Here is a 25,257-nt window from a genome sequence, read left to right as displayed (position 1 = left end):
CAGTCCATGGGACTCTCAAGAGTCTCCTCCAGCACCATAATTCAAAAGCATCAATTCTTCGGCGATCAGCCTTCTTTATGGTCCAGCTCTCACTTCCATACATCACTACTGGGAAAACCATAGCTTTTACTATACGGACCTTTGTTGGCAAGGTGATGTCTCTACTTTTTAAGATGCTGTTTAGGTTGGTCACTGCTTTCCTCCCAAGAAGCAGGCGTCTCTTAATTTCGTGGCTGCTGTCACCATCTGCAGTGATCATGGAGCCCAAGAAAGTAAAATCTCTCATTGCCTCCATTTCTTCTCCTTCTATTTGCCAGGAGGTGATGGGACCAGTGGCCATGATCTTCGTTTTTTTTATGTTGTGCTTCAGACCATATTTTGCGCTCTCCTCTTTCACCCTCAATAAAAGGTTCTTTAATTCCTCCTCACTTTCTGCCATCAAGGTTGTGTCATCTGCATATCTGAGGTTGTTGATATTTCTTCCGGCAATCTTAATTCCACCTTGGGATTCATCCAGCCCAGCCTTTCGCATGATGAATTCTGCATATAAGTTAAATAACCAGGGAGACAATATACAGCCTTGTCGTACTCCTTTCCCAGTTTTGAACCAATCAGTTGTTCCATATCCAGTTCTAACTGTAGCTTCTTGTCCCACATAGAGATTTCTCAGGAGACAGATGAGGTGATCAGGCACTCCCATTTCTTTAAGAACTTGCCATAGTTTGCTGTGGTCGACACAGTCAAAGGCTTTTGCATAGTCAATGAAGCAGAAGTAGATGTCTTTCTGGAACTCTCTAGCTTTCTCCATAATCCAGCGCATGTTTGCAATTTGGTCTCTGGTTCCTCTGCCTCTTCTAAACCTAGCTTGCACTTCTGGGAGTTCTCGGTCCACATACTGCTTGAGCCTGCCTTGTAGAATTTTAAGCATAACCTTGCTAGCGTGTGAAATGAGTGCAATTGTGCGGTAGTTGGAGCATTCTTTAGCACTGCCCTTCTTTGGAATTGGGATGTAGACTGATCTTTTCCAATCCTCTGGCCACTGCTGAGTTTTCCAAACTTGCTGGCATATTGAGTGTAGCACCTTAACAGCATCATCTTTTAAAATTTTAAATAGTTCAGCTGGAATACCATCACTTCCACTGGCCTTGTTATTTGTAGTGCTTTCTAAGGCCCATTTGACTTCACTCTCCAGGATGTCTGGCTCAAGGTCAGCAACCCCACTACCTGGGGTGTACGAGACATCCATATCTTTCTGGTATAATTCCTCTGTGTATTCTTGCCACCTCTTCTTGATGTCTTCTGCTTTTGTTAGGTCCTTACCACTTTTGTCCTTTATTATGGCAATCTTTGAATGAAATGTTCCTTTCATATTTCCAATTTTCTTGAACAGATCTCTGGTTCTTCCCATTCTGTTGTTTTCCTCTATTTCTTTGCATTGCTCGTTTAAGAAGGCCTTCTTATCTCTCCTTGCTATTTTTTGGAAATCTGCATTCAATTTCCTGTATCTTTCTCTATCTCCCTCGCATTTTGCTTGCCTTCTCTCCCCCGCTATTTGTAAGGCCTCATTGGACAGCCACTTTGTTTTATTGCATTTCCTTTTCATTGGGATGGTTTTCGTTGCTGCCTCCTGTATAATGTTGCGAGCCTCCATCCATAGTTCTTCAGGCACTCTGTCTAGCAAATCTAAATCCTTAAACCTGTTCCTCACTTCCACTGTGTATTCATAAGGGATTTGATTTAGATTGTATCTTACCGGCCCAGTGGTTTTTCCTACTTTCTTCAGTTTAAGCTTGAATTTTGCTATAAGAACCTGATGATCTGAGCCACAGTCAGCTCCAGGTCTTGTTTTTGCTGACTGTATTGAGCTTCTCCATCTTTGGCTGCAGAGAATATAATCAATCTGATTTCGATGCTGCCCATCTGGTGATGTCCACGTGTAGAGTCGTCTCTTGTGTTGTTGGAAAAGCATGTTTGTGATGACCAGCTTGTTCTCTTGACAGAACTCTATTAGCCTTTGCCCTGCTTCATTTTGCTCTCCAAGGCCAAACTTGCCAGTTGTTCCTTTTATCTCTTGATTCCCTACTTTAGCATTCCAATCCCCTATAATGAGAAGAACATCCTTCTTTGGTGTCACTTCTATAAGGTATTGTAAGTCTTCATAGAATTGGTCAATTTCAGTTTCTTCAGCACCAGTAGTTGGTGCATAAACTTGGATTACTGTGATGTTAAAAGGTCTGCCTTGGATTCGTATCGAGATCATTCTATCATTTTTGAGATTGCATCCCAGTACTGCTTTCGCCACTCTTTTGTTGACTATGAAGGCCACTCCATTTCTTTTGCGGGTTTCTTGCCCACAGTAGTAGATATGATGGTCATCCGAACTGAATTTGCCCATTCCCGTCCATTTTAGTTCACTGATGTCCAGGATGTCAATATTTATTCTTGCCATCTCATTTTTGACCACATCCAACTTGCCCAGGTTCATGGGTCTTACATTCCAGGTTCCTATGCAATATTTTTCTTTACAGCATTGGACTTTCCTTTCGCTTCCAGGCATATCCGTAACTGAACGTCCTTTCGGCTTTAGCCCAGCCGCTTCATCAGCTCTGGATCTACTTGTACTTGTCCTCTGCTCTTCCCCAGTAGCATGTTGGATGCCTTCTGACCTGAGGGGCTCATCTTCCAGCGTCATAACTTTTATATGCCTGTTGCCTTTGTCCATGGAGTTTTCTTGGCAGGGATACTTGCCGGTTCCTCCTCCAGATGGATCACGTTTGGTCAAAACTCTCCACTATGACCTGTTCATCTTGGGTGCCCTGCTCGGCATAGTTCATAGCTTCTCTGAGTTCTTCAAGCCCCTTCGCCATGGCAAGGCAGTGATCCATGAAGGGGTGATCCATGTTAGCGCTAATTTGATGGGAAATAGTCTACAATATTGTTGGGGGTGGGGAAGGAATATGTTGAGACCTGCGTAGAAATATTGTTTCGCTTGGTAAATTAGACCTGAACAATTCCAGCCAGGTAATGCGTCATTGTGTGTGTGATACAATGGGCGTTAAAAAGAAGAATGGAAACACATCATCATTGTTTTGACTGTGTGAAAGACATTCTTTAATTACAATTGCCTAATGCTTTTTTTTTATTTTCCAGACTCCTAAAACCTGTGAAAACTTCATTAAACTGTGCAAGAAAAATTACTACGACGGGACTATTTTTCACAGATCAATTCGTAATTTTGTGGTGAGTATTGGGAGTGAGGGAGAAAGCTTTTTTATCTCAAGTGTTTTATGACCAGAGCAAAGAACTATAGTTATGTCAAGAGGTATTAATTTTCACTCTTTGTGGGGTTTTTGTGTGTGTTTTGTGTTTTTTTCAAATCTCCTTCTGGACTAGAATTTGCCACAGACAAAAAAATAAGGCTGACGTTAATAGAAAGAGAATATTCCTTGAGAACAAGATCGCTTTTCTGGAGTAAGAGCAATATCTGATTGCCTAGCAACCTGCGTTGAATAAGTCAGGCTGTCATCAGCCGTTTCCAAGCACTCAGAAAGGAAGAATGTTGTCATCGCTCAGTTTTCATTCAGACTCCATGGCTTGTGACATTTGAAACTTGGGTTCACTGGGCGATATGAAAGGCCAGACTCTGAACTGCATTACTCTAAGGGGCTTGGTGCTTAGAGTGCCAGACCAGGACCCCAAAGACCAGGTTTTAAATCTCCACTCGCTGGGTTCACCTCGTGCCAGTCTCTGTCTCTCAGCCTAACCTACCTCACAGGGTTTCTGTGTGGATGAAATGGGGAAGGGGAGAGCAATGTCTGCCACCTTGAGCTTCTTGGAGGAATGGAGGGATATAGATGTAGCAGTAATCACCTTTTAGCACATGAAATTGCCACTGCATATTCATCAGTTCCACACAACCCACACATTGTCCGTCAGTTCTGTTGTGGGGATAACTAGAGCGAAGACAAGAGAGGAAGCAAGGGTCCCATTCCCTTGATGGTATAATAATAATAATAATAATAATAATAATAATAATAATAATTTATTATTTATACTCTGCCCATCTGGCTCCCAACAGAACACAGTCAAACCTTGGTTTTCGATCGTCTCCGTTGCTGAACATTTTGGCTCCCAAGTGTCAAAAACCCGGAAGTAAGTGTTCCGGTTTTTTAACGTTTTTGGGAAACCGAACATCTGACGCGGCAGACAAGCAGCTTCCGATTGGCTCTTCCTATTTGCAAGAGCCAATCAGAAGCCGCGCCTTGGTAATCGGCCGTTTCGGAGGTCAAACATCCTTCCGGAACAGATTACGTTCAACTTCCGAGGTACCACTGTATTAAAAACACGATAAAACATCAGACATTAAAAACTCCCCTAAACAGGACTGCCTTCAGATGTCTTCTAAAAGTCAGCCGCATTAGAACATAAGAAGAACCTGCTGGATCAGACCAGTGGCCCACCTAACTCAGGATCCTGTTCTCATGGTGAGCAACCAATGACAGAGTTGAATACAGGGTACCCCCAAACTGCACACTTGATCCTTCCAAGGGAGTACCACCCTATCCACAACAAGTAATCTAGCTCCTTGACTTGGGGTTTGCCCATCAGCAGAACCTCTGCTTTTTTAGCACCCAGTTATTCCATCTGCATCCTTTCTCCCCACCTCTTCCCACCCTAAACCTTCTATATCTTTTGATTTCACAGATCCAAGGAGGGGATCCAACGGGAACAGGAACAGGTAAGCAAACAGGGTTGATTCCTTACCTGCAGTTGGGTGACTCATGATTTGCAACAAATCCCAACTTTTAAAGCTGGAAACCCCTTCAGCCAGTGGTTGCAACAGGCTGCCGGCTTATCCCTTCTGTTTACAGTCGACACTTCAGGGTGCAGCAACCTTGATTCAGGCTTGGCATACTGTTTATATTTTTATGCCCGCCATTTATGAAAGGGGAGGGGATAGACTATTTTAGGTAAAGCAAATTGGCAGGATAAGTGTGCTTGGTGAATTTTTCGGTTATTGGAACGGAAGCATTAAGCTGAACGGGAGTAATTGGAATTCCTTGATGGCCCTTTGCTTTATTGACAACCCAAGTGGTTACGCTATAGAATGTTAAAGCTTGTTTCCTCTAGGATTTTAGGAAATGGAAATCTGATTTGTTTTCAGGTTAATTGTAATGATTCACATGCCTTGAATTAATTGTTGAACGAAATACCGAGATACATCATTGGTCTTTCTAGCTCAGCACCTTCAACACTGACTGGCAGCAGCTCTATGAGCCACAGACCTCACCCAAACTGCAGTTCTTAAATTGTTTGCTGTGCATTAGCTGCATTGCCTTCCCCCAAACCCACCCCAGAGTAGGTCATTTTGAGAACTGCAGAATGGGGGCGGGGGGCGGAGAGAGATGCCCTGGCTTCATGCAAGGCCTTCGTTACGTTCAGAATGAAAGAGATGTTTGTGGAATTGCTCCTGGCTCAAGAATGGCTGGTTCCATCCAAGTTCAATCTTGCTATTAGTCCCTCGATCGCTTCGTGAAGTTCAGAACAAAAGTTTTCTTGTTCCTCATATACCTCCCCCCCACCTTCCTGCCCATTCCCCAGATCTGCCCTTGCTTGCTTTGCTGGTGTGGACACCTTGAAAGGCGGTCAAGAGCAGCATAGACTAAAGGCAGATGCCCCGTGAATGAAGTGGGGAACTGTTCTCAAGAGCACTCTCCTGAACCCAGCTGGCCCATCATATCTCTTAGTATCAGTGACTCAGGTGGCATCTGAGCAACAGCCATCAAATATCTGTCTCCTTAGACTTGCTAGATGCTTTGCATGCTTTCAGGTCGCCCACAGTTCTTTAGCAGATCAGAGAACTATAGGGTTGGAAGGGACCCCCAAGGGATCTAGTCCAACCCAAATATTTGCAGGGCAGGTAATAAAGCAAACTGTCTGATTAGTTCACTGGCTTGGGGGTCCTGTGGGTGAAATTCAGCCTCCCCACTCACCTCTTTGGACCAGGTGCTTTCTGACATGTCTTTTAAAGCCCATTGTGTGGTCAAGCACTCAGTCCTTTTCCCCCCAAAGGGTCTGCGGTCCAGTCAGAGTCTGCTGGCTGAAGTGTCTCCTAGGGATTCAGATGCAGGTTCTGGTCCAACAGATCCATCCATGCAGGAAGGAGCGGGTAGTAGATCAGTCTCCAGCCTGAGGCTACTTTTAGAGTAAAAGGTAAAGGTTCAGTCGTGGCTGACTCTGGGGTTGCGACGCTCATCTCGCTTTATTGGCTGAGGGAGCCGGCGTACAGCTTCCGGGTCATGTGGCCAGCATGACTAAGCCGCTTCTGGCGAACCAGAGCAGCGCACGGAAACGGTGTTTACCTTCCCGCCGGAGTGGTACCTATTTATCTACTTGCACTTTGATGTGCTTTCAAATTGCTAGGTTGGCAGGAGCTGGGACTGAACAACGGGAGCTCACCCGTTTGAACCGCCGACCTTCTGATCGGCAAGCCCTAGGTTCTGTGGTTTAACCCACAGTGCTGTTGGGATACTGCCAGGGAGATAAAGCCCATCATGGCTCCCACGTCGCCTCCGGACGATCCATCGATCTCCCGTAGATACAGTATCAGCAATTAGCGACACGAGCTCCAGAAAATAGCTTGCCACATTCCAGAGCTGATGCACGCTCTATCAGCAGAATTTGCACAGCGAAAGATGCACGCAGGAGAGCATTATTTAGAAGTTTATTCAGCGTTGGTCAGAACAAAGGAAAAAACATGACTGCCTGCTTGCGTGTTCAGGCACAGAGAGAGAAACGAAAGCATAGACACAACAGAAACATCCTGTGAACAGGAAATACGCAGGCTGTGACACAAACATCCTGTTCCCTTTTAAGGTGGAACGGAAATATCCTAACAAGCGCCACCCGTGTCCCTTACTTTTGGAGTAGCACACTGCATATGAGGCTGGATAGCTCAGTTGGTAGAACATGAGACTCTTAATTCCAGGCTCATGGGTTCGAGCCCCATGTTGGATGAAAGTTTCCTGCATTGCAGGGGTTGGACTGGATGACCCTCGTGGCCCCTTCCAGCTGTACAAGCCTGTGATTCCTGGGCCTCATTCACACTGCAAACACAAAGCACTGCGGCACCACTTTAAACAGTTGTGGCTTCGTAGTTCTCTGTGAAAAGGGGTTGAATTTTAAACCACTATGGGAATTGTACCTCTGGTACAGCAGCCTTAACCAATTATAGTCCCCAGAATTCTCTGGGGTAAGCCATGACTTTTTGAAATGGTGTCATAGTGCTTTAAATGTTTGGCCCCTGGTTTGGGGCCGTAACACAAGTACCAATCTGAGGGGGAAATTGTAATCCTCGTAGTAGGAATTGCGGGGGACTGAACTGCAAGTGCCAAGAAAACGCCCAGAAGGGGACTTTACTTGATTCATTCTCCTTCTTTTGTTTAAAAAGAAGATAAGTAATCTTCACACTGAGGGCAACATTTCCATCTTGCTTCCATCTCCGCTCGCTTCCCTTGAATTCGACTTGAGTACGCCTGCTGGCTCAGCTGGCCTCAGAGTTCCCTCCCTCGGAGCTCGCAGCAACTTTTGCAAAGCCGCTGCTTAAGCGATTCTGGAAAGGAGCTCTTCCCAGCAGCCACCATCATTCAGAGTGAATTAGGGGGAGTCACTCTTATTGCATGCTTCAGAGCCGTGTGGCTAAATCACAGACACAAAGAGAGCAAACTCTCTCTCGACCGGTGCAGAGAAGGCCGCTCTGCGCTGCCACGGATCCTGTACCTGTGACTGCGCACAGATTACCAGCCTTCCTCCCCCTCCCCACTACAATATCCCCGAGGGATCGGCTTTCAGTTATTGCTGCGGTTATCAGATGGCAGAAGCAGAGACCGAGAGACTTGTGGAAAGTGTGGGAAATTAGACTGTAGTTCCCATTTGCAGAGTATGCGGAAGACAGCCCTAGGTCGTTTGACCCTTTCATTCTCTGCCCCCCCTTTAAAAACTATGCAACACACTCTCTTTTAAAGTTTAAAGAACTTATAACTTTAATTGAGTATGCTTTCAGTTGCAGATTAAATATATACAGTGGAACCTTGTGTTACGTACCGTCCTTGCGAACGCTTCGGGTTACGAGCTCTGCTAACCTGGAAGTAGGTCCCCTTGTTGCGAACTTTGCCCCGGGGTGCAAGCTGAAGTTGTGAGGTAGCAGCAGGAGGCGCCATTAGCGAAAGTGTGCTTCATGTTACGATTGGTTTCAGGTTACAAACAGACCTCCGGAAACAGATTAAGTTCGTAATTTAACAGATTAAGTTCGTAACCGGATTAAGTTCGTAACTCTGGATGTGAATGCGATCTGTTCCAGAGCCCCGTTCTCATCCTGAAGCGAACGTAAGATGCGATTGTGCGTCTGCACGTTCACAGGTCGTGTTTCACAGCTTCCACGCATGCGCATGACGTCATTTTGAGCGTCTGCGCATGCACGAGCAGCAAAACCCAGACGTAATGCGCTCTGTTACTTCCGGGTCACCACGGAGCGCAACCTGAAAATATTTAAGCTGAAGCGTATTCTTCCCGAGGTATGACTGTATAAGGAGTAAATCTCTACACAAATCCAGACTGGAGTCCCCAAAATTGTTGGATGGCACCTTGTCTGCATCCTTCCAGCAACTCCTGCAGCCAAGCTGGTGCCAAATGTATTGCTCTGCTTTCCTTTGGGCCACATCAGCGAGACTGAGAGTGGGCTCTTGTTGTCTGGGCAGCCCAAGACCTCCAGACACACTGCCCAGGCTTGTGTCCCAGGGAAATCACTTAGCAGTTTGACTTCACACCCCACCCCAGACACAAGATATTGTCTCTCGGGACAGATGGAGGCCAACAATACATTTGGGGAGGGTGTGTTAAAGCAGATGTTACGGATTCTAAGCCTTTGGAGTGCAGTACATGGAATATTTAAAATTAACAACCAAGAGTATTAAAGAACTGGAGTGGTTACATTGCCAATTGCGGAATAAGTGGCATTCTGGCTCAATATACTGTTTTTGGTTCTCTTAACGGTATGTAGCTATTTAAGATTCCATTTACTCTATGGAGCTGTTTAAGAGGGAAGCTTCAGATGCGTGCTTAGAAGAAGCAATCAGAATGTTACCTTCCTCCTAATCTAATTCAGTATTTCAGTCCTGAGGCAAGTCTGATTTACATTGCAGCCAGACTAGAAATATTCCTTTATCTTAACAAGTCATGTGGCATTTGAAATTCCTTGTGGTAATCGGTCTTAAGGATTTGCTGTAATGTGCGCTGTGCTCCCTGTTTCACAGAGAGGGAGAGGGAGAGAGATAAAAGCTCAGAGACTTCCATTTCCAGAAACTAGGGAGGATTTGCCCCGAGGCTCCCTCTGCATTGTATTAAATGGGTTTAACTGCCATGCCAATCCACAAGCAAGGCTGGGAAGTGCCACTGTGTGGCGACCAGGTGATCTCAGGTGCCGGCTCAGACATCGCACTAAAGCAAAGGATGTGCGCCATTGAGAAAGAGGACACAAGCTTGTATGAATTTGTGTTTTTTTAAATAATAATGATGATGATTCATTTGCTAATTTGTAAGTATAGATTAAAATTCAGAAAATGTGTCTAGAATTTAAATTCCACAAAACACAAGCCCATAGACTCCCCATCCAAATTCCTTCCAAATAAATTATTTGCTACCCAAATCAACACAGGAAACTACCTTGTACTGAGTCAAACCATCAGTTCATCTAGTTCCATATTGTAGGCCATGGGTAGGCAAACTAAGGCCCGGGGGGCGGATCTGGCCCAATCGCCTTCTGAATTTGGCCCACGGTCAGTCCGAGAATCAGCGTGTTTTTACATGAGTAGAATGTGTCTTTTTATTTAAAATGCATCTCTGGGTTATTTGTGGGGCATAGGAATTCGTTCTCCCCCCCCCCCAAAAAAATATATAGTCTGGCCCCTCACAAGGTCTGAGGGACAGTGGACCACCACCCTGCTGAAATAGTTTGCTTACCTCTGTTCTAGGCACTGGCTGACTGTGGTTCGCCAGGTTATTGGGAAGTGGACATTCCTACTTAGAGATGCTCTACCTCTGAGTTATGGCTCTTCTCCAAGGCAGTTCCTATTGACACACATCAGCCTTCAAATCAACTCCCAACTCACTTCATTATCCCCATTAGCCATCACCACCTCTCATATTTTAAATTGTTCATTAACTGGGTACACAAAAGCAGTGGGTTGGGTATTCTACCATGGGCTGAGGAAGCCAACAGCTGGTTTTGTCTCCTTCCTTATTCTGCCGCCCACTTTCCAAGGGAGAACATGAAACCCTTGCTCTTTGTGATTATTGTTGCTGTTGTTGTCCAAATAAAGGTGGCGGTGGTGGCCTAAAGTGGATTTTTGATTCCCCCCAACCCCCTGTAGACCAACACAACAACTACTGTACCTTGGATTTTTAGTTTTTACTAGCACCCCATCTTTCGCCAGCTAAGGACAGTCTCAAAATGGCAGTACAGGGGATCAGAAGTACACGCTGCACCCCAATCACCATATTCCTAGGTGACCTGTGTATACAGGAACAAATCCACACCTGAGCTTTCAGTTCTTGCACCAAACACTAAAAATGCACCAAGAGATCGTCAAAAACATTCAGTGAGTAGTCCCATTTTACAGGTGAGGTGCACTGAAGTGGAGACAGAATAAATTAACTCAAGGCTAGTTTAGTGGCAGCATTCATAAGTTTGAAACCTTTCATTAACATCTGGGGGACGTCTAAGCCCCCTTGGGATTCCCATTTGGGGGACCTCTTCCTTTCTGCAAAGAAAAAGCATGCAGCTGTAACCAGTGGCGGAGCTTCATGCCCCAGCACTGGGGGGGGGGGGCAGAGAGCAGGCGGGAGTGGGGCTGGCATGGGTCCTGGGGGCATAGCACACCACCTGTGGGGGTGTGGTGCCCAGCGCAGGGTGGCAGCCGCGATGACACCCCACCGGGATCGCGCTGCCGGGGGCGGTGCGCTCCCCCCGCACTCCTCTTCCTCCGCCAGTGGCTGGAACACTTGGGAGGCCAATTTGGAGGAGAAAAACAGATAACAGGTTAAGCACCTCATCTTTTGCTGTTTTTCATCTCAAAAGCCACCCCAGCCCCATTTAAGCCACCTTTCCTTTAACAAAGAGGCCGTCTGGGGGGTTGTTACAAACATCTACAGTGTAGGTTAACCCCAGTGTCACAAGGGAGAACGAAAGCAAGCTGTCAGTTGGTTGAACAAGAAGCCCTCCCACTTCATTCGCCCAATCCCCTTCCTTCACATCCGCCTCCCCTTCCACCCAACTAAGTAAAGTGGCAATTCATTTTGAAATTGCCATGCATGATGTGTTCCCCACCTACACCTTTTGTTTGGAATATTGCAGGTTTTGTTATTTTAGCAGACCCCCTCGTTTAAAACGGCACCTGTATGTGGCAAGCATCAAGCTCGCAAGGGAAAGCACATCTTTTCCGTGGCAACAGAGCTGAGTTGCTATGGTTTTGAGAAGCAGTCAGGAGAATGCAAGGCCGCTTCAATATCTCTGGGGAGGAAGCATTGCAAACGCCTGTCTCTTCCCCCCCCCCCACCCCAATACACCCACCCTGTGCGCACACAAACACATCATTTATTTTTGTGTTCCTCGCCCGCTCCTTCTATTTAAAAGTCACTATTTTAGGATACCTAAAAGATTGGTATCTCATCTCTTATGTGGCCAGCCAGTCACTGTGCTCTGTAAGAGAGGGCCATTTCTAGCCCAGAATAGCCAGGCTACTGCCCTCCAGGCACTGGAGGTCTTCTTCCAGTTAGATTGCTGCAGTGTGCTTTATGTGGGGCTGCCCTTGAGGTTGGCTTGGTGGGGCAGACTATGGCTACAGTGCTAGACTGCTGCCGGAAGAATTGCCCTGGCCGTCAGCTCGCTAACTGGAAAAGTTGAAGGGGTTGGTCCTGTTGCATAACGCCACCTATCCTTGTGAGCGGGATACTGGAAAAGATACCTCACCCCTTATACCAGTGGTTCTCAACCTGTGGGTCCCCAGATGTTGAACTACTTGGGGTGATGGGAGTTGTAGTTCAACAACATCTGGGGACCCACAGGTTGAGAAATGCTGCCTTTTACAGTGGAACCTCGACGTATGTATGGATCTGCTTACATACGATTCCAGTTACAACCTTTGGTAGGTGCTTCGACTTATGAGCTTTCCTCTAGATATGAACAGAGGCCTTGCCAGCAGCTGCAGAGCAGTGCTGAGGCCTCTGCTGCCAGGGAAAGGGCCCCCATCCCACCCCTAAGCTGTGGAAGAGGTGCCACCTGCAAGAGGCACAGGAGGCCACACTGCAGCCCCAAACCCCGCCAAGGAACTAACCTGAGGAAGTCCAGTGAAGAACCTGGCTTGGCAAGAAAAAAAGTGACCCTGGCCAAAGTCAGTCAGTTCTTTCCTGACCCTTGCCCCACCCCCAGCTTGTAGCCAGGAAAGCCCACCCACCCTCAGTGCACGTAAGGGGGGGGGGATTTTATTTTTTTCATCTACAATACTGTCTTATTTATTTTATAGTACAGTACATTGATTGTTGCCTTCATTTTATGAATCTATGGGCTCGTTAGACAGAAAAATCCATGTTAAATTGCTGTTTTACGGGGTGTTTTTCATCGTCTAGAACGGATCAATTCACTTTTCCATTACTTTCTATGAAAAGTGCGCCTCTACTTATGTACGTTTCTAGTCATGACCAGACCTCCAGAACGGATTATGGTTGTAGGTAGAGGCTCCATTGTATACCCATGCCTCCTACAAGATCATCCCTATCCCAAATGCGCCCATTTGACAGCTTTGATCGGCAGAGCTGGCACTACTCCCAAGTGCCATGGCTAAACACCCGTCCCGCATTTGTAAGAACTTGGATCGTTTAGTGTGGCAACTCTGCCTGTTGAGATCACGCAGGAGCCTTTACTTTACTCTTTCCAGCGCCTGCTAAAAACCTCCTTGTTTAAACAAACCTATGCTTAGAAAATGGGGAAAATTTTTAATCTGTTTTAGCATTTTGACTTCCGTATGTTTTAAAGTTGTTGTTGTTGTTTAGTCATTTAGTCGTGTCCGACTCTTTGTGACCCCATGGACCAGAGCACGCCAGGCACTCCTGTCTTCCACTGCCTACTGCAATTTGGTCAAACTCATGCTGGTAGCTTCGAGAATACTGTCCAACCATCTCGTCCTCTGTCGTCCCCTTCTCCTTGTGCCCTCCATCTTTCCCAATATCAGGGTCTTTTCCAGGGAGTCTTCTCTTCTCAAGAGGTGGCCAAAGTATTGGAGCCTCAGCTTCAGGATCTGTCCTTCCAGTGAGCACTCAGGGCTGATTTCCTTCAGAATGGATAGGTTTGATCTTCTTTCAGTCCATGGGACTCTCAAGAGTCTCCTCCAGCACCATAATTCAAAAGCATCAATTGTTCGGCGATCAGCCTTCTTTATGGTCCAGCTCTCACTTCCATACATCACTACTTGGAAAACCGTAGCTTCAACTATTCTATATGTTTTAAAGTAGGGTTGTGATTTTCTTCTTGCTCTTTACCGGCTTCGTAAACCGCTTTGAGGTTCTCTGCAATCAAGTGGAGTATAAATTTTGTTAAATGGATAAATGTTGCCTTGCCAGTAGGTCTGTTCCATACAATCTAGGAGTCCAAGTGTGACACCTGCCCTGTGGAGCACCGTCTCTGTTGTCTTTTGGCACTTAACTGAATACTTTCTTTTCTCAGCAACCCTTTTAAGTGGAGATCTTTATCTTAATCTGAATCTGTATTGGATTTGTATGCGTGATTTGTAAGTGTGTATGAAGTTGATAACTTGGGGTGTGTGGGGAGCAGAGCGAGCGGTGGCTGGTGTCCTTTGGCACTGCTGGGGGGGAAGATAGGGAACCCAACAGTAGATGAGAGTCAGAGCTGACGATAGGCAAGGCCAGCTAACTCTAGTCTTGTCTCCATTCTCCTCCTCCCCTTTGTTAAGTCCTGCAGAAGTTGCAATGTTTTCCGGCGGCATATAATGGTACGCAGTACCACCACCTTTTCGAAGGGGAGGAGGAGGGAGGGCTCTCGAATCCCGTCAGAGCATCATGCCTCCTTTCCCGAGCCCAGGAAGCATTTGCCCAGCTCAGGGATGCTCTGACAGGATCCTGGAGCCCCAAGAGGGCCTCTTCACCTGGGCAGCAGTCACCGCCCAGCCTTGCCATCAGGCCACGCCTCTCTCCATGCACTGGCCACGCCCCCTGCTTGCTGGTGAGTACCAGCACTATTTTCCCTGGAAAATAGTGGTACCTCGGGATACATACACTTCAGGTTACAGACTCCGCTAACACAGAAATAGTACCTCGGGTTAAGAACTTTGCTTCAGGATGAGAAAAGAAATTGTGCTCCGGTGGCGTGGCGGCAGCAGGAGGCCCCATTAGCTAAAAGTGGTGCTTCAGGTTAAGAACAGACCGAATTCAGGTTAAGAACAGAACGAATTAAGTACTTAACCTGAGGTACCACTGTACTGTGCAAAAGCAATACTGAGGCTAAAGAGGAAGCAGGCAGCCTCTGCCGTCCTCTAAGTAAAAGAAGGATTGGAAGGGATCAAGACAAAGGTGAAAGGGGCTGAGCCCTGTTTCCCTAATGGAGCAGACTCCATTGCCAGTAGCTTCTGGTCTGCCTCTCCTTATCCCTTCCCTTGGATTCTTCTCCCCTGCTCACTTTGCAGCCTACGTGTTCTGAAAGCCTCCCGAGTACAGCAGAGGCTTTTGGAAGCGGCTGTTCCGCCAGTGATGCGATTCCTCCAGAGGATCATTAAGGTTGTTCTGCAAGCCAAGCCACCTTCTTCTCTGCTTGTTGCAGATGCGTTTTCTGGTGTTTTGTTTCTGGTAATGATGCAAAGTATGGGGAGGGGGGAGAGAAATTGACTGTATAACTCTGGGAATGACTCATCTCAGAATGTTCTCTCCTGATTAGGAATAGTCCTGGAGGAAAATGAAAATGTCACATCTGTCATAAATAACATGAAAGTGAGGAGCCCAAAGCAGATGAGCTGCATGCACTCAACAAGAGGTTCCCTTTTGTCTCTGCTCAAGGTGGGGACCAGCTCCTTAGAGGGCTCAAATGCTGCAGCATTGCAAGTCCCACAGGAATCTGAGGGAGGTTGGAGATTTTGGGGGCAGCTACATATGCCACATGAGGGTTCTGTGAGATGGATAATGGCCACCTTTTGAGCAGAAGCTTCAGTGATCCCAGTGGAATCCAACAAGGCAGATAGCAAGCTCATTTTCCCAGGGGCCTGTCTGTTGTTTTAGGACTAGCTACCCTGTAGCTCTCTGGATGTTGTGGGACTGCAGCTCCTATCATCCCAGACTACTGGTTTTGCAGAGCTGCTGAGATTTGGTCCAGCAATGTAACGCGGAGGGTGGCAGTCTAGCCCGTTCTACTTTATGTAGCCCAAACAGCCACCATCCACAAACAAGAGAGAGGCATTTGCAGGCATGGGGAAGGTTTGCAGAAGTTCTCATTTATAATCGGTAGAGGGGGCGGGGGACACAAACTGCTCATTGACTGCTGAACATCCTCACTGGCCGTGGAATGCCAACACTTAATTTGAACTGGTGGGAGGAGGAATGGAGTGTCCTGGAAGAAGGCATGGCTGGATGGGATGTTGAGCCCAAAGCACTCAGTGCTGCAGCACTGGATCACCGCTCCCTCTTGTATGCATTAAAAAATGAGCTTACCCTCCAAGAAACCTATCCCACGGGTGGTGTGTCCTGCTTTGCCGCATCCAAAATAGACTGAATCTTGCTCAAAATTGCCGGCATTTCTCTTGCCACTGGAAGAGGACGGACGGACACCTGTGGGTTTGCCACCTATGAGACTTCTTTTGCCTGAAGCAGCAGCCTCACCTTGCCTAATGACTGGGCCGGCTCTGGCCGATCCTTATGTTATCAGAATGGCACCGATGTCTGGGATGGACAGGAGTCCAAAGTAGTCGGGGAACCTGCAGACAGGGGAGAGGATGTGCGGGCAGGCGAGCACGAGGGCAATCATGGGGAAGGGGCCCACAATTTGTGCGGTTCTGTGCCACCCATGAGGCTAGTGCTGTGGGAGTGGTGGAAGTGGGGACCCAAGGGGAAGAGACCAGGCAGCCTGAGACAGGCAGGACAGAAAGGAGGCGGGAGAAGAGTTGCAGGGAATCTCAGAGGCGGAAGAGGCTGCCGTGGTCTCCGGGAGAGCCATGCCTCCGGAATGTCTCCTGTCCTCCCCTCCACAGTCTCTACACACAAGGCAGGGCTTGAAGCGATGGGACTAGCTGGAATCGCTGAGAGTTTGCGCAGACCGCCTCAGACAAGGGGTTTTTGGTAAGCTGAAAGGGGCCTAGTTACGCTGTTGCTTCAACTGTCTGGACTGAAGACCAGAGAGAAGACTGATCCGAGACCAGAGAGAAGAGATGGTGGAAGAAGATTGGAAGAAGTTTAAAGAATATTTGAAAAAATATGTTAATATTTAAATCTTAGAATAGCTTTGGAAGTGGATATACTTTTAAAAGTAGAAGATAGTGTATTTTAAAATAGTATTATTTGTAAGGGATAAAATGTGAAGATTTTTAATGGTAAAAGTAAGCGTGATTTTAAAAAATGGTTTGAAATTATGATATATGTAAACTGCTAAAGATGCGGTAAAATGAAAATCAGATGGGGGGACTTGGGGAAGCCCACCTAACAATGTTTAGAAAAAATAAGGAGAAGACAAGAATTTGTATTGTTTGTTTTTCTGTTTGTGTTGTTTAGTTGTATTATAAAATGAATAAAAAAATGGGGGGGGGGAAATCATCTGTCTGGATTGGAGCGTGGGACTGCAGAAGTAGATCACCTAGGCAGCTGGTGCTTTGCCAATAAAGAAATACACTTCCAAAAAGCTTTTCCTGGTTGGGCTGGGTGTGTTTGGGACAGTTGCCCGTCTTACAAAACAGTCCCTCATAACAGCTGCAGGGGTTGCTTGTAACACAGCAATAGCAAAAGCCCAGGGAGAAAAAAATAAGTCTCTAACCTGGTGTCAGCAAAGTTGCCAGGCAGGTTTTGCTGGGGAGAGTCAGTGCTGAGCTAAATGGACCAGCGGCTTGTCTTGGTATGGTGCGGCCTTTCCTTGTGGCATTTTGACCTATCTTGTGTCTGTGTGTTTGGGACTGGCGTGACCAGGTGTGGACTTACAGTAATAATAATAATAATAATAATAATAATAATAATAATAATAATGATGATGATGATGTTTATTTCAGGGGGAGAGTCATATTGGGGGAAGCCTTTCAAAGATGAGTTCAAGCCCAACCTGTCCCACACAGGACGTGGCGTCCTCAGCATGGCTAATACCGGACCCAACAATAACAAGTCCCAGTTGTGAGTAGTCGCTTGGCTCTTCTCTACCTCAAACCCATTTAAGGAGCATGCGGAATTCTGTGAAAAGCTTGGGGCTGGGCCTAACAGTTTCACCCTTCACAGCCTCTCTTAGCTGTTTTTAAGGCTTACGCGAGCCTGTTACTGCTTTTAATCCTCTTGTTTGCCCTTTGCACTATTCTAATTTTTCTGCAAGCAACCCAAAAGGCTGTTAATGGAAAGGTAGAATCCTTGTGAGGGATCTGTCGTTTTACCATGGGTTGGGACTACAACTCCCATCATCCACGACCCATTAACCACACTGCCTAGGGCTGATGGGAGTTGTAGTCCAACACCACCAGGATGGGGAAGCCCTCCCCTAATTTTTTGCCTTCTGGCTTCTGTCTTTGAAATTCTCCAGGTTTTGTGTGTGTGTGTGTGTGTGTGTGTGTATATATATATATATATATATAAATTCATATATATGAATTTTATTATTACGGTCATAGACCAGTTCCGGCTCACTTACACTATCAGGAAAATCATAAAACAAAACAGGAATACATTGAATTGAAATTGGGTATAACAGAGACAATACAGATATAGCGGCAGTTAAAATATATATATTAAATCTTGATCACTAAAATATAACCTAAAATTGTCATTTAAAACCTTAATCATTTTGGTAGTACAGCTTGTTCCCTAAGTTTTATGGCAGTCGCACAGAATTTGGCCACCCTTAGCGTGATCTCTAGATCCTTGTCCTCTACCAGGAGTTTTAGACATTGGAGTTCGGACCCATTTGGAGATTTTTGTATAACAGGAGTGATAAATACTGAGCATATATCCCCGTAGAAACGGCAGCGTAACCAGACATGAGAGTGTGTGTGTGTGTGTGTGTATATATATATATATATATATTTGCTTTCGTAGATTTTCACGGGTACAGGAATGCAGGTTTTGGTGTCCTCGGGTGTCTTCCCGTGTAAAAGTTGGGGTGTCTAGGCGACGTTTCGACGAGGTCTCACTCGTCATCTTCAGGCTGGTGCTTTCGGCTTCTTGTTACTGGAACAGAGCGGGATCTCAATGTTTGAGTTCCTATAAATACTGTAGAGGGGGTGTGGTGTCTAGCCTCCAATGTTCTGGGCAGAGAGGAAGTTCCCAGGCTAGTGTGCCTTTTCTTCTTTTGTTCCTTAATTACTTGAGAGATACCTTGAGTGATTTCTTGAGTGATATCCTGAGTACCACTTAGGTGGGTCATTAGGTGTGGATTAGTTGCTAAAGTCTTTGTGTCTTGACCTCTTGAACTTTGTGAAGAGTTTTCCTGAGAAGATGGCTGTATTGCACTTAGTTGTGCTTTGGCTTGGCTTCGTGTATAGGGGCGAGCTGTGGTTTTGTGGCTTGTGTCAGCCAGATCTGTGTAGGGATTGCAGGGGGGTGCAGCATCCGGAGGTGCCACCATGGATTGGCTACTGGATGGTGTCAGTAATTCATCTGTGGAGAGGGTCTGGGTTTGGGTCTGGTGTGGTTGATTGGTGTTGGCGTTCTGTGTGCCTCTGGATCTGGTGTCAGTTTTTGTGGGGAGGGCTAATTTCCAGATGTCTGGCAAGCGGGATGTGTCGTCACGCTTGTTCATGTTGTGAGGGTGTTTCTCTATCTCGATGGCTTCCATGATTATTCTCTTGTGGTGATGTTCCGTGTTAAAGAGCAATTTGGAATCTGCAAAATTAATTTCGTGTCCTGTTTCTTTCATGTGTTGGAAAAGAGAGGAAGTTTTTTCTTCTTTTTTGACGGCATTCTTGTGTTCTGCGATACGTGCATTTATTCGTCTGTTTGTTTGTCCAATGTACGTGGCTGGGCAGACTTTGCAGGGTATTTCATAGATCCCTTGGTTTTCCAACTGGATTTTATCCTTGGGGTTTCTGAGGATATTGGCTATTTTTTGGTTGGTGCAAAAGGCTGTTTTGATATTGTGTTTATGGAGGATTTTGCTAATTTTATCTGTAGTGCCCTTGATATAAGGAAGGAGGTAGATTACGTCCTAATCTACAAAAAACCTGATGGCTCCCTAGGACACACTATCTACCAGAAAAAAACACACACCAACCGCTACTTACATGCACAATCACACCACCACCCTGCACAAATAAACTCCGTAGCCAAGACTCTCATCTCCAGAACCAAACGCCTGGCTGACAAAGACCACTTGACAACTGAGTTACAGAATCTCTCAAATGTGTTAATTGCCAATGGATACCAGCAAAACAGGATTACGAAGCTAATCCAAAAGGAAACACCCCCCAAAAACCAAGACACAGAAGAAAACAATGGCATGGCCCTCCTTCCTTATATCAAGGGCACTACAGATAAAATTAGGAAAATCCTCCATAAACACAATATCAAAACAGCCTTTTGCACCAACCAAAAAATAGCCAATATCCTCAGAAACCCCAAGGATAAAATCCAGTTGGAAAACCAAGGGATCTATGAAATACCCTGCAAAGTCTGCCCAGCCACGTACATTGGACAAACAAACAGACGAATAAATGCACGTATCGCAGAACACAAGAATGCCGTCAAAAAAGAAGAAAAAACTTCCTCTCTTTTCCAACACATGAAAGAAACAGGACACGAAATTAATTTTGCAGATTCCAAATTGCTCTTTAACACGGAACATCACCACAAGAGAATAATCATGGAAGCCATCGAGATAGAGAAACACCCTCACAACATGAACAAGCGTGACGACACATCCCGCTTGCCAGACATCTGGAAATTAGCCCTCCCCACAAAAACTGACACCAGATCCAGAGGCACACAGAACGCCAACACCAATCAACCACACCAGACCCAAACCCAGACCCTCTCCACAGATGAATTACTGACACCATCCAGTAGCCAATCCATGGTGGCACCTCCGGATGCTGCACCCCCCTGCAATCCCTACACAGATCTGGCTGACACAAGCCACAAAACCACAGCTCGCCCCTATACACGAAGCCAAGCCAAAGCACAACTAAGTGCAATACAGCCATCTTCTCAGGAAAACTCTTCACAAAGTTCAAGAGGTCAAGACACAAAGACTTTAGCAACTAATCCACACCTAATGACCCACCTAAGTGGTACTCAGGATATCACTCAAGAAATCACTCAAGGTATCTCTCAAGTAATTAAGGAACAAAAGAAGAAAAGGCACACTAGCCTGGGAACTTCCTCTCTGCCCAGAACATTGGAGGCTAGACACCACACCCCCTCTACAGTATTTATAGGAACTCAAACATTGAGATCCCGCTCTGTTCCAGTAACAAGAAGCCGAAAGCACCAGCCTGAAGATGACGAGTGAGACCTCGTCGAAACGTCGCCTAGACACCCCAACTTTTACACGGGAAGACACCCGAGGACACCAAAACCTGCATATATATATATATATATATATATATATATATATATATATATATGAAATATTGATGTGTTCTATGGCAGGTTTGTAAGGTCTGTTCTGTCTGTTTTTCCCTCTCTCCAGCTTCATCACATTCCGATCCTGTGCATACCTGGACAGGAAACACACAGTGTTTGGAAGGTAAAAGAAACAAGTTTATTGCAACATACACCATGTTTTCCTTTGTACTTGGGCAGCAGAGGAATAGCTGGTGTAGTCCAGAGTGGTTAGGGCTGGGGAGACCTGTGTTTGATCTCCAGCTATGCCACAATAGCTCCACTGGAGAGCCTTGGGCTCGCTCCTTGCCTTTCAGTCTAGCCTGCCTTGCAAGAGAGTTGTGAGCATAAAAGGGCATCAACCCACATATGCTCCTTAGATCAGGTCTTGCCATACTTCTGCATTCATTGACCCCCTGAGGAGCTTACAAAGTCATCTTTGAACCCAGCCCAAATTCTGAAGAACGTAACAAATGTTCTTTGGAACAAACAAACAAACAAACAAAATAAATAAAATTAATAATGATAGTGATGATTAATTTTGTTCATTGCTTTTTTGCCATGGCAACTCAAAGTGACTTGCAATATTTTAAACCAAAAACCAGACACATATATGCATTAAAACTAGCACAAAAAAGCAAATAGCAGCTGTATACCCTTTTTTTTAAAGCAGTGAAGCAGCATTTTCTGAGAATACTGCTGTATCCCACACTGATTAAATGCAGAGGTTTCCCATCAGCAAGGAAGGGGCACTCTGTATATGCCCATGCACTTTATTTCTGCGGCTTGTAGTTCCTAATTAGTTTTTTTCACGCTGTACCTTGTAAACCGGTTTTCCAGCTCCAGGCCCTTTCTGACCCCATTTCGACCCCTAGGTCTTCATTCAGCTCCTGCGCACAGGGGCAGGGTGGGGTGGGGGGTCAGTACTCTTAGGAAAAGGGTGCTATTCAGATGCAGTGGGAATGAACAGATATATGGGCCCCGGCATCCCACCCAGCTGGGTTCAGTGGCGTAGCGTGGGTTGTCAGCACCCGGGGCAAGGCAAGTAATTTGCGCCTCCTAACCCGTGGATTTTAGTAGGGGCAGAGAGCTGCGAGTGCGAGCGCCCCCCCCCGATGTTGCGCCTGGTGCGCCCGGGCCCCCCTGCACCCCCCACGCTACGCCACTGGCTGGGTTCAAGTGAAAATCTTGAAAAATGGTTTCCATTCTGATGGTTGCTGGCCACAAGCAGTATCTCCTCTTTGTGCATCAATTGATTTTTCCACTTCTATATTAAAGTGCTTTTATTTGGCACACTGATTGGACCTCTGCATTTTGATAAGCCTGGCATAATATTTCAGACAGCGAGGTAGCACTACCGTTTGCTTGAATAAAACAGGCCAGTGAATCAGCAGATGCTGGCTTCAGATTTTGGGGAAAGGGAGACTTGAGCAAGAGCCCTTGTGATTTTTATTTACCATATTTTTTGCTCTATAAGACTCACTTTTTCCCTCCTAAAAAGTAAGGGCTGCCTTCAGATTTCTTCTAAAAGACTGGTAGTTGCAATCTTCTTCCACCATCTCTTCTCCCTGGAAGAAGATTGGAAGAAATTTAAAGACTATTTGCAGAAACATTGCAAAATTAATGAATGCTAAAATGATGTTGGATTGAAATGAAACAGTTCTAGCAACAATGCTAAAAGAATATGTAAAAATGGATTGATAATTAGATGAAAATAAGAAGTTTCAATATGTTAAGATATAGAATTAAGATGAAAACAAAGAGAAAGGATTTGCTGAATTAACCATGTGAACTGGAATACAAAAAAGGGAGGTGTGAGGAGGTCAGGGAAATAAGTAATTGAAATATAAGACATGAAAAGATTGATCTGTTTTTAATTTTTTAATTTTTTATCTATTTTTCATGTATTCTGTATTTTTATCTGTATTTTTGTATTTTTATTTTTTCTCTTTTTTCTTCTATTTTGTAACTTTTTTCTGTCTATAAAACTTTAATAAATATCTTTAAATAATAATAATAATAAAACTCTGGAAGTTGTTGTTCTATTTGACATCTGGTGGGAGGGCGTTCCACAGGGCGGGTGCTACTACTGAGAAGGCCCTCTGCCTGGTTCCCTGTAACTTGGCTTCTTGCAGTGAGGGAACCTCCAGAAGGCCCTCGGTGCTGGACCTCAGTGTCCAGGTAGAACGATGGGGGTGGAGACGCTCCTTCAGATACGGTATACTGGACCGAGGCCGTTTAGGGCTTTAAAAGTCAACACTAACACTTTGAATTGTGCTCGGAAATGTACTGGGAGCCAATGTAGGTCTTTCAAGACTGGTGTTATATGGTCTCCCAGTCACCAGTCTGGCTGCCGCATTCTGGATTAGTTGTAGTTTCCGGGTCACCTTCAAAGGTACAACTCCCATCACCCTGGGCCACTAGCCATGCTGGTTGAGGCTGATGGGTCATTGCGTAACGAAAGCAGTGCATTATGTATTTTGCTGCACGCATTGGAAATCTGCAAACGAATTTTTTGAGTTCTAGGCAGCCCTAATATCAACCTTCAGAATTTGGCTCCTCCAGCTGTAAAGGCTGCCATACTTCCGATCAACATCTTAAAATACTTTCCCCCCGGTAAACACAGATTTGCCAAGCGGACATGTAGATTTTTCTTGCTCAGGCAAGTCCCCTTCCCCCCTTCCTTCTGCTCTGTGTCTCTTTTCATTTCTCTCCCTAAAGCATTCCAGAGACTTTATTTATTTTATTTTGCATTGTCTCCTGAGCAGGAAACTGTGTTTTGCCTTGGGCCCCAGCCAGCACAATATGGCAAGCTGCTTAATTGATATAATTTAGGAGCAAGAGAGAAAAACACACAAGTGGAAGGGAAAACGTCTCAGGCACAGATGTCAGCAGAGCAAACGAAGGTCTCTTCCTGAATGTAGGGATAAGCGTAGAGACTTTGGGGCCTTGACAAGGCCTGGCCTTAGTGGTGCATTTCCTTTTGGCAGCTGTACAAATAACAGCATTCAGAATTGGTAATTAGTAATAATATGAATCATTGTTATTAATAATATTATTAATACCATTGAATATGAATACAATGTGGTGGAGTGGTTTGAGTGTCATTCCAGGTCCTGGGAGACCAGGCCTCTAGTCCACACTCAACCATGTGTTTCTGAAGAGTGGGGTTTGTGGGAGGGGTTGCTTGATTTGGGTCCTAAAAAGGGTTCCCCCCCTCCCCCTTTTTTGGAGGCGGCCAGCATGTGATATTCTGGATTTTTTGGATTATTAAAGCCCATTTAAAATAAAGATCCCCAATAAGAAAGCTTGAGTTTATTTGTGAGAGAAGGCTTCAGGACTTAAATTGGGGGCAATTAAAAATGTAGAGCACATCTGTTGGATGAGCTTTGTGTCTTCAGTGTCGTGTAAAGGCTTCTTCTGTTGCTGTCAGCCTGAAGCATCGTCATAAAAAAGGAGCTGCTGCTGTGAACTTTCTAAAGCACATAGAAACCATTTGTGAAACAGCTTGATGGAAACACCCCTAAGTCTTCTCCCTTTCCTGGTCAAGAAGAGATTAGGACCCTATCCACTGAACTTTGTGTTTTCATCCTGACTGGCAGAGGACTGAACCATGTATCATTCAAACAGAAACTTGAGCAGGATTATTTCCTTCTGCTGGATTGCCAAAGTTTGCGGTAGTTGCTGCTCCTTGGGGGTATTTTTTACAAATTTTATTTAAAGCGGCTTTGTGTCGCTTTTCCAGTGTTCAAATCCTCTTCCAGATAGCGACTAAAATACATGCAACATAATGAAAATCTAAAATAATGGAAAAGCGAAAGTAGTCGTGTCGGCTTACAACAAAAAATCACAAAGTCCGCGTTAAGGTGATAGCTTTTTTTTTTTTTTTGCTTTTTTAATTTTTTAAAATAATTTTTATTAAGTACAAATTAGAAAACATACATATTTACAACAAAAGAAAATACAAAGAAAAAAGAAAATACATATAACCAAGGAAAAATATTAGAGAATACTTTGCCTCTTTTCATATTTACAGTTATTTATACCTCTGTAAAATGCTGTTCACAATAAAGGAGTGAAATGAAAGATAAGATTTCAGAAAAAAGAAAAAAAGAACAAAGAAAAATAAAGAAGTAAAAGAAAAGGATCATAGGTGAAATTTTTTTAAAGTAAATGATAGCTTTATGAAAGTGACCGAAATGTCGCAAATGCTTTTGGAACGATGCGTTCCGCCCCCCTCTTTCTCCCCACTTTGTTTTATCCCTCCACTCAGATTGTCTCTTTTTCTTTTACAGAGTGGTCGGTGGCTTTGAGACGCTGACAGCAATGGAAAACGTGGAGAGTGATCCCAAAACAGACCGTCCCAAGGTAGCATCACCTGCAGCAACAGGTTACTCGCCTGAACTTTGTGACTTCATTGTC

General features: G+C 45.2%; 1 protein-coding gene across 1 annotated transcript in view; it reads left to right on the top strand.

Moving 5' to 3' along the window:
* PPIL2 (peptidylprolyl isomerase like 2) overlaps positions 1–25,257 on the top strand; it is a 77,638-nt gene that overhangs the window by 42,900 nt on the left and 9,481 nt on the right. The window contains exons 13-17 of the mRNA XM_083717368.1: positions 3,151–3,240; positions 4,705–4,738; positions 17,307–17,424; positions 20,924–20,980; positions 25,131–25,203. Coding sequence (XP_083573494.1) covers positions 3,151–3,240; positions 4,705–4,738; positions 17,307–17,424; positions 20,924–20,980; positions 25,131–25,203 — 372 coding nt within the window. The remainder of the gene's footprint in view (positions 1–3,150; positions 3,241–4,704; positions 4,739–17,306; positions 17,425–20,923; positions 20,981–25,130; positions 25,204–25,257) is intronic.

The sequence above is a fragment of the Podarcis gaigeae genome (genome assembly GCF_964106915.1).
Source record: "Podarcis gaigeae genome assembly, chromosome: 16".
Classification (NCBI taxonomy): Eukaryota; Metazoa; Chordata; class Lepidosauria; order Squamata; family Lacertidae; genus Podarcis; species Podarcis gaigeae.
The sequence above is the reverse complement of the archived record's forward strand: the minus strand, read 5'-3'. Positions and strand labels throughout refer to the sequence as shown.